The sequence below is a fragment of the Vespula pensylvanica genome, chromosome 7 (genome assembly GCF_014466175.1).
Source record: "Vespula pensylvanica isolate Volc-1 chromosome 7, ASM1446617v1, whole genome shotgun sequence".
NCBI classification, from domain to species: domain Eukaryota; kingdom Metazoa; phylum Arthropoda; class Insecta; order Hymenoptera; family Vespidae; genus Vespula; species Vespula pensylvanica.
Window position 1 is genome coordinate 4,129,559 of NC_057691.1, and position 10,849 is coordinate 4,140,407.

Here is a 10,849-nt window from a genome sequence, read left to right on the forward strand (position 1 = left end):
GAAAAAGTTCAATTTAAAAAATTAATAACAAAATCGGTTCTATTATACCAATATTGTTACAATATTTAAATAAATAGAGAATAATTTACTCTTGAAAACGGTACTTGTTTCAAGTTTCTACGACTTTCCGTTCCCGAGATATCGCCTTCCAAAGATTTTCATTCATAATTTGTACACTACACCTGTTCGTAGTAATAGTATAGTAATAGTAACTCAAACAGCTGAGCGGCGTAAATTCTTGGAATTTATATAGGTCAGTGGGTCATTGATTAACTTGAATGAAATTATGTAGGTCAGTGACTTCTTGTAAACATCTTGTATTTATGAAAATATCTCCGGATCTAATAGTCGTAGAAAGTTGAATCTAGTATCATTTTAAAGGGCAAAAATTTCTCTATTTTTTAAAGTGATTGTTAATAATTAATTAACAATTTGTTATAAACAATTTTTATAAACAAATTTTTACAAAGTAAATTCATACTAGTTTGCTAACTAAAAATGCAGATTGCGACTAATTTATAAAATTATATAAGTTTATAAATTATTAATAAACAAATTATTTTTTTAACAACAAAATTTTTTTTATATTATTAATAAACTCTTCTTTCATTTACATGGGAATATCTTCCGAACTAATAGTCGTAGAAACTTAAATCTAGTATCATTTTAAAGGGCAAAAATTTCTATATTTTTTAAAGCGATTGTTAATAATTAATTAACAATTTGTTATAAACAATTTTTATAAACAAATTCTTAGAAAGTAAATTCATACTAGTTTGATAACTAAAAATGCAGATTGCGACTAATTTATAAAATTACATAAGTTTATAAATTATTAATAAACAAATTATTTTTTTAACAACAAAATTTTTTTTTATATTATTAATAAACTCTTCTTTCATTTACATGGGAATATCTTCCGAACTAATAGTCGTAGAAACTTGAATCTAGTATCATTTTAAAGGGTAAAAATTTCTTTATTTTTTAAAGCGATTGTTAATAATTAATTAACAATTTGTTATAAATAATTTTTATAAACAAATTTTTACAAAGTAAATTTATATTAATTTGTCAACCAAAAATTCAGATCGCGACTGATTTATGAAATTACTTAAATTAATAAATAATTAATAAACAAATTAATTTTTTAACAACAACAAAATTTTATTGCATATTAATAATAGTTACTTTTTTTCATTTACATGGCAATATCTTCGAAACTAAAAGTCGTAGAAATTTGAAACAAAAATACAAAGTAAAGCCAGAATAATTGCAAAATAAGCGCAAAAAAGCACAGTCATACACAAGCAGAGTAAGTGCGGAATAAGCGCAGATTAAACGCTTATAAATATCTCCTAAACTGATAACTTCTCGACATACATAGATTAATATTTTTTTATTGAGAATGTAGAGATGCATCGACTAATGCAATTAAAAACATATGTATCTGTTAAAACAAACAAAGTTGAACTTGATTTATTCTTCAAGCAAGTCCTTTTATCTGCAAAAAAATTGTTACTGCTGTAGCATGGTTCCTCTGTACCTTACAATTTTTGTGAATTAATTTAAAAAAAAAAAAAAAACGGAGATATTCATGGTTAAATCAAAATTATTGTTCCACCGTGTATATATACGATATATACGATATACCAAAAGCCTACAGAAACGTTCGTGCAAGAGGACATTATACAAGAGATTTGTTTGAACGTGGTATAGTCGACCAAGAACTAGAAGTATTTGTTCCTCTCTCTCTTTTCTTTTTCTTTCTCTTTTTCTCTTAGTCTTTTTCGGTCTCAAGGGATATATGTACATGTACGTACATACATATGTATATTTCAAATCGGAATATTTCACATCGTCAAAAACGTCTTATCGTGGTATCATGAAGAGAAAGCGTTTCCATGGTTACGTTCTAGCGTATATTTCTTACATATGTATGTACGTACACATATAGGTAAAATACAAGTAAACCTATACATACTAGATATATGTGTATTTGTATATAAATATATTTACTAGAGGAACATCTCTGGATATCGTTCACCAGCGAGATATCGAATTGCGTAGTCATACGTGAAGGTAGACACGAATGACGCTGCGATCGGGCTGAGAAAATTCTGACCTTCTCGTCTTACCTATCCACGGAATTTTCGAGGATTGAGGAAAATGTAGGGAATGTCTATGGTAGTGTGTAGAAACGTGCAGTATTCACGTACGAGTAACGCTCAAATCCACGAAAAGGATTTTCAGACGATGATCCACACACGAGAGATCGTACGGTGAAACGTAGAAAAGGAAAATGAAAGAGATAGAGATACGCTGGCTTTTCTTTTCTTCTTCATTGCTCTTTTTCTCTCTCTCTCTCTCTCTCTCTCTCTCTCTTTCTTCTTATTTTTTATCTCTTAATTTTTTTATCCTTTCTTTTATTCTCTCTCTACATGTTTAATTTTTTCTTTGCTTTCTTTTTATTAATTATGCACAGTAAATCTAACAGATTGTGTAACATCTCTGATAAAGGATTTAAAACAGAAAATTCTTTTTCACGAAGCAATAAGAATCTTTAATAAAGTTGAAAATATAATGATATGCTGGATTAAATAAGAAAAGAAATTAATTACGTTTTCATAGAAAATTTAACGACGATTTAGATTGCAATACTCATTCAATATTAATTCAAATTAAATATGAGAAGAAATTAATCAGATAAGTTATCTCGTAGTGAGTATAATATCTCGAGTATTATGTCTCTTTCAATGCCTGTTCCTTTTTCTCTTTTATTCTATCTTTCTTGGGAGATTCGCATCTTAAAATCCATCTGGTGAATACCCAAGATATTTACTGCGGCAGATAACTTCACAAGATATACGATTTCACGATCCGATGAACGCAGTGGTAATAACCATCAAGAGCTTTTTACGATATGTCGAAAACGCTTTACGTGGTTAGAACGAAGTGATTTTCAATTTTTCAAATTTTTACGATCATCCTTATATTATTATATTGACACAGGTTCATTAAAAAAAAAAAAAAAGAAAAAATCTTGGAATATTTTTATATAAAAACGTATCAGAATTTACAAGATTAACGATTACAAATAAAATGGTATTATAAACCCTGCTGGTCATCGTACTCGTAAATTTATGTACCTTTCCTAAGGGCTGCACGTGGCGGCATAGTTCGTGATAGGTCGTTTCTTTCTAACAAAAGAAGTAAGATTAAGCGGAGTAGTACTAGCAGTAATAGTAATAGTAGCAGTAGCAGCAGTAGTAGTAGTAGTAGTAATAATAGTAGTAGTTGTACTAGTAATAGTAATAAGAGGATGAGAAGAAGGGAAAAGTTAGTCGATAGAAAGAAGAAGAACTTTGCCCTCGCATCGGCCGCCGCCGTCGCTGCCGCCAACGCCGTCGCCGCCGTCGGCCCATGCCTTTTTCATAATTGATCGTCCGATCGATATCCGTTCTCTGGCATATTCTGCTTTCAGGACTCGAGGCGGAATTGTACTACGTCAGAGAGGGGGTGGTCAACGCGTACGCCATGAATTTTGTCGTTCCGGTGCCAGCGAATATAGCAGATCTTGAATTTTCCTGGCAGAGTCTAGCCGGTCACCCGGTATGTACGCATGTCTTTTTCTTCTTTTTCTTCTTTCCCTTTGGATATATCGTCGTCAAACTTTATCGCCGAAGACTAAATGTCGAGGAATATTTTTCCCGTTAAAGCTGGAACGGAATAATAAATGAAGAGAAAGTGAAGGTCGATGACCGCGACTATGTAAAATTAACTATGTTAATACGAATATTTTTTTTTCCTTTTTTTTTTTTTTTTAATACGAACATCGCTTTAGATTTTATCTTCAAACTTATTGTTTTTTCGTTTAATCATATTTTGTTTTAAAACAAATACCTATACTAAGTTTAAACTGTACCGATCGATGGTTTATAATCGTATGACTTTTCTATTGGAAAATTTGTTTGCAACATATTTTGACTTTTTATCTTATATTTTATCGCATCGTCTTATTATAGATGTTAATAGATACACGAGATAGATACGTTCATACATACGTACGTATAATATATACATACATATAGATCTTATTTGCATAAAACATGTTAAATATTCGCTTGGTCAGTTGAATCAAATGGCGAGAGATAGTGGTGGTCCTTTAAGTGTTAAGTCATGGTATGCTCGTTTAAATGAACGCGACTATGTACCGATACATATGTACATACGTAGATATGTACACGTGTATACATACAGAAACGCGTAGAGAGGGCTCTAGAGCATCGTCACGGTAGTTTAGCAAGAGGGTGTTCGATGAGAGAGGGTGGAGGGCTTGGTCGAGGACTATATCAATACTCTATCAATATGAAATACAAACAAGCGATGGGAGAGTGGCAGTCCGTGCCTCGATTTTACTTTCCCCCTTTAGTCACCAAGGAAACCGTACTCACCCTCTAAAACACTCCCCTATCCCCACCTCCCACCCTTGTCTTTCTTCCTTCTTCTACTCAATCGGACAAGAGAAAACGCGGAAAGTCGTGACTTCGTTCGGACGTTAAACGACAAGGAAATCGTGACTACGTGACTATCGTTTCTCCTTTCACTTATCTTTCTCGTTTCAAATTCTTGAAATGTATACCCTCTTTTAATCGATCCGCATTAAATGAATTCACACGAATATGATCATATAGAAATAAAATAGTTTCGATAATAACTTAATAATTATCCATATAAAAGAATAGACAACTTTCTCTGTATATTGTATATACTTCGTGTTAAATGTTGGCTACAGATAAATACATATCGTGTATATTATACGGTTATAAAAAAATATTTGATGTGATCCTCAGTGAAACCATTATTTTACACACATCCATATGCGATAGAAAATTCGGTAAAATTAAAAAATATCGATTTTCGGATTAAAACACCAATACTTCAACATATTTCAATATTTTGAAATTGCGATATGTAGTAATCAAAAAATAACGAGTTTATACGAATATTTGAGATATCAAGTTAAACTGAAGAAATTAATTAATCGTTCTTTACTTTCAAATTATATCAAATTAAATCATATTATAATCACCTCCGACAATATAGGAAATTAAATAATTAATTATTTTTACGAAAAGATTTAAATGGCATAATCCAGTACCAGTACATACTCTTTATCAATATGGATAACGTCACGATCATCTTATAAATGTCGCAAGTGTACAGATGTAAAACGCAGAAGGTAGAAACGCGAGGTAGGATTCAATCATCAGAGAAATGCAACGACGCGTACCCGTATGCGAGGGAGACTCCTCGTATACGGTCGAATGCTCCGACGCTTCCATAATTTCATTCGCCTTTGAACGGAACAATTTGCATCCCATTACGAATCGATTGCTTCCTACCGTGTCGAGCTAATAAAAAATGTTTCGATTCGTCGAGCCGACTCCTCGAAAATCGATCGTACGATTTCATTTTAATGAATGCTCAATACCAAATTTTTGCAATTTTATTTCTTATAAATGAAAATTTAAATATGAAATGTTACATTAAAATATTATAAATCCTAATAATAATCAGTTACGATTATAAAATAAACCATGGGACACGTAACAATGTATATTACCATTTACAAAGACTCTCGTATATTTTATTTGGATTAACATGAAATGAGCAGATATATTAAACATTTATATTGTAGTATAGACGTAATAATAATTGCATCGAATTTAACTAAAATTTCTACGTTGAACGTAGCATATGTAATTATCATAAATAGTAACTTCTTAAAATCATGTATATCTAACAGGTAATAGATTTTATTAAAATAGTTCTAAAATTAGCGAAACAGGATTTATCGTTGAGAAAATATAGAAATCGATATTCAAATGGACAAATCAAATTGGAGTAGATATCCAAGAGATTTGCAAGCGTATATCTATGTATATATCTAGTAGTTGGACGTGTCTATTCGCGTAACAGGGTTGCAACCCCAATTACACGTGCCGTATCGTTCCTCTATCCGTTCATCTGTGTTCACGAAAACTTCTTGTCGTGCGAGGGAATTTACGTTCTCGTCCCTCCGCAATGTCTGACTCACCATCGCTGTTTCTACTCGTAGTTATCTGTGTCCTCCCATTGATAAAGACAATCTCGAATAATCTTGGTGTATCGATAATCTGGTTATCTGTACAAATCGTTCGATCTGATTCGTGCGTGACTCATAGCAATTTATTACTTTTCCTTGATTATGAAGAACTCGAAGCAATCGATATATACTAAAACACAAATTATATATTCTATAAACCGTCGAATACATCTTGAGATACATTAATCTTAAATACATAAAGTTTCTTTATAATTAATAACATCTTTTTATTTACACTCGATGCAAATATTCTAATATATATTTTTTTCAATATTTGATTTTGTTCAACTACACTATTTATATCAAATCTTTCGACTCTTAAAATCTTAAAACACACACACACACACACACATATATATATATACAGATAGAATACAATCAGCTGATCTATGAGTATTAGAGTTACTCAAGATTAGTCATTCGAGATCGTCTCGTTTCACGAGCTACCCTTGGTACGTTCGAATCGAGACTGTCTGTCCGATTGTCCCAATTATCCTGACGTTCGATCTAACCGAAATCGAAGGGTATAAGATTTGCTCGGGCGATCGGGTAATGTCGAATTCACGATAAGATGAGGGTGCAAGCCTCGCGCCCCTTCTTTTTTTGGTGTACGATTGTAGATAGGGGCTTGTGTATGCCCTATTGCTCTAGATGGCAATAATATCCTTTTTTTTTCTTTCGGAACGAAAGTACGCCCCATCGAGTTCCCATCGGCCTCGAGAGACCGACGGTATTACAAGTAATTGTCGCCCTAGGGTGGTCGAGCATCCACCCCTGTCATATCCACCCCATTTTGCACAACATCCAACTCTCTTCTCTCCTGGTTTTGCTATTCGCGGAGAACGGTGCTAACAATAAGGGGAAAGAAGAAGTGATAAGGAGCTTTTGCTTAACAAGTGGATGATTCACAAATCATCCCGAATTCAAGTTTATTCCCAAAACGTTTGAAATCTGATGGATATGAAATTGAAAAAAAAGAAATAATGGAAAAAAATTATTTCTCCTTTTTTTTTTTTATTACAGATATAAAATATTTGTTTTAGTTATATAGTGTATACATATGAAATTAGTTTGGATTTAAGGTACATATAGACGGCTCAAAAGTCTTTAAGTAATTTTTAACATCAATTAGATACTGTTATTTAGAAATTTTTTTACAATAATAATATTTTTCCAGATTGTAAAAAAGGTTCTTGATTTGTCTTTTTTATAATCTGCAAATAAATTTTTTTAATCACTTAGAAACTTTTTGTCCATCTATATATATATATAGGGATAGAACAATTGAGGATATTAAACGTTTTGAAAAATGAGCGGCCCACTTTAGATCAACAACACAAATACATCGATCTTTCTTAATGTCCTACTTCTTGTTCTTCTTCCTCTCTTGCTGCAAGTCGAATTGAAAATCGACAGCCAGTAGAAGAAGCTGGAAATGAAAATCCTCTATTTCCTCGAATCATCGATTTCTTTAATCTTTCCGACATCGAGAGGTCAAAGAACCAAAGGAATGCCATCGAAACGATTGTCGACAAAGACGAATTGTAATTATAAAAGAACCGCGTTATATAAATCGAGAAGATTGTCCTAGAAAAGCTTTAGAGGATAAAAAGAAAGAAGAAATTAGTAATGTAAAAATTGTTTCAATGTATTGACCACATTGAAATATAATTATAACTATTACTCCTTTTTCAATGTATATTCAATATATCAATAAAAGTGTGCATATGGAATAAACATATTTGCATTTAATATATATATATCTTTTTTTAATTATCACAATAAAAAATTATTTTCAATAATCAATGATAGTAAACATCCTTTTTATAATGAAAAACTCAAGAAAAAAAATGAAAGTTCTTAGACATTTTTTTTTTTCATCGTAAAGTAAATACGTTTGTATGCTCAAAGTGATGTTCGCGATGAAAGAAAAAAGGAAGAAGAAAAAAAATAATGAACACACAAATCCTTTCGATTGTTAGCTCATTCATTACGAATTTATGACCTGCCGTCGTTCCCGACGCGTATGAGAGCGCCGAAATACGTGATCTACGATATTTCATTTTGATAGTTGCGCGCGTGTAACCGTCGATTACCGCGGCTGCCGTTAATTAATTAAATTGCGGCCGTAAATAATCGATCGTATTTTCGTGCATGTTGGCAAACGGTGGTATAGTCGTTGTCGAAATCGTAACGATGGTCATTGACGTTTACAAACGAATACGAGATTATAACTCTTCTCTTTGATATCTTTATCGTATTACTTCTATTACTATCGGTTATAGCACGATAATATTTTCAGTCGACAACTTCAAATGAAATATCATGCTTTCTGAGAGCTCTTTTGAAAGGAAAGAAATGAAAGAAAATCGTTCGATGGTTGACCTGATTTAAATGAGAACTAAAAATTCAAAGGCTTTCTCTTCTTTGATCGTTTCTCTTTATCTCTTCTCATCAAGCACAGATCAATATATACTCCACAATCCTCAACATTCTCTTTGCATTAAATACAAATAGAAGAATTTATATTTTATGAAATAAATTAAATACGATTGGGACGATACAATGTTTCAATTTTTCAACAATATTACGATCAATAATTTCTTACTTATTGTCTATATAATGACGAATGTCATTATGATTTTTTAAATATTTGAAATAAAAAATAACAGAGGAAAGAGAGTTTACTAATGGTATTAATATCGAATGGTGAAGAGGATGGTGGACAGTGTGGAATTAATTGGAAATTCAACGAGATCACGATCGTTGATGCGAACCGATTAATGCTTGGTACGTTCTCGATAATCCTACAGGAGAGTAGGTGGAGGGCAGGTGATGTGTACGCGCATAGGGCACCACGGAGCCCTTCGTGGCTTCCGTATGGTAAGTCCTGTGAGATAACAGCCTCGTGTTTCGGATAACAGGGAATATCAGCCGCAGGGACATCCGACACCCCGAGTTTACCCGTCGCACCCCTCAGACCGCCGATGAACGCGCCTGCCACGGATTATGCGACATAATCGCCCGTAACCCGAGACCGGACTCGCGTAATTTCTCCGAAAATATATTTTCCATGAGGAATGAGACTGGCACGCCTCCTTTCGGTGATATATCCTTCCTCCGTTTCTTCTTATCATTGTCTCTGTGTAAGATACCATGTACTTACTGTATTCATAAATTATTCGAACCGTTCAAATTATTTTAATTAATTAAAAAATCCATTTAAAAAAATATCATGCTATTCGAGTTGTGTTACGTAATTTTTAAATTACGATATAGTAATTAGTAGTAAGTAATAAAATTTCTGCAATGTTTCTTCAATGTCTTTTAATAGGATAGAAAAGAAGGTTTGGTACAAGCTTCATTTTAAAAATGCATCGAGCAGAGTGTAACAATACTTTCACGAAAGAAGAGATAAAGAGAGATGGAGAGAAAGAATTTTTGCAGTAGAGTTGAATTTTGTAATATTTCAAAATGAAATACGATCGGCATTATCTCCGATAAAGCTGGCGAGACTCGCCACTGGCAGCGTCACGTAAGGTGCGCTTTTCGTAGCTTAACTTTCTCGTAGAAAAGCGACCATTCGTGAGAGTACGAGGCCTTAAGGTACGAACGTGGTTCGCGTTTAAACTGGAAATTTTGTATATGCTGCATAATACGGCCTTATTATGTTAAGGTATACGAGAGACTACACGACGAAAGATAGAGAGACAAAGAGATAGAGAGATAGAGAGAGCAAGAGAGAAGCAGGTCCTTCCTAGAGGGTGAATGCATAATAGAGTACTGCAACTTCTATCTCTCTCTCCCTCTCTTTCTCTTCTATCTTCTCCTTCTGTTCTATCTTTTCGTCTCGATTAGACTTTAACTTTGGCCAACTTAAGTGGCTGCTTTTAGTTTCAATCTTTTATTGTTTAATGCGAAATAGATTTTTTCAATTCAATTCTATTTGCTTCTTTGACATTATTTTATTTTATCTATATGTTATATTTAGTATGTTATATATATATATATATATATATATATATATATATATATATGTCTATACATTGTAATCAAAGTATTTTCAATAATGGTGATGATTTCCGTCTAAATAATTTTAGAAAATTTCTAAAGAAAGAATGAAAGAAAAAATGTGCGTTTGATGTTTATGACAAAGTTTATGATTAATGATGGTGCGAAGATTAAAATGAATCTTTGATCGGTAGTGACTATAACACTTGAAAGACGTAATCGAAGTTGATTTTTTAAAGCGATAAGTTTACCAATATCGAGCCGATTTGCAAAGAAATGAAATTACGTTTTTATAGATACGCTTGCTTATTCCTTCTCTCTTTCTCTTTCTCTTCATTTCTTTCACTTTCGTCGTGGCCTTCATCGTCGAGGTACGTGGCGTTGACGTTTTAATAATTTCATTTGCCACGTCAAGGGCCTCGGTATTTCCATGCGAAACTTTGCGAGGTATTTTCCATGGAAGAGAGCGAAACAACCCAGTCTACTTACCACTACAACCACCACCACTCGTGGCCTGCTTAAGCTCGCAGAGATTCAATTTCAACTCGTTGAATTGCATGCTTTCGCCACGAAACAGCTCGGAACGGGATAACCACGGCGACTAATTTCTTTGCTTACCGAGGAATATAAAACTTTTCAACGATCGAGGCCAAGAAATGAGAGAGAGAGAGAGAGAGAGAGAGAGAGAGAGAG

The 10,849-nt window shown here is 33.0% G+C and overlaps 1 protein-coding gene across 2 annotated transcripts in view; it reads left to right on the forward strand.

Annotated features, from left to right (window-relative positions):
* Nucleotides 1-10,849, forward strand: part of LOC122630769 (tyrosine-protein kinase Drl) — a 75,677-nt gene that overhangs the window by 26,746 nt on the left and 38,082 nt on the right. For both annotated transcript variants that reach the window (XM_043815642.1, XM_043815643.1), the window contains exon 2: nt 3,482-3,609. In XM_043815642.1, the coding sequence (XP_043671577.1) occupies nt 3,482-3,609 (128 nt within the window). The remainder of the gene's footprint in view (nt 1-3,481; nt 3,610-10,849) is intronic.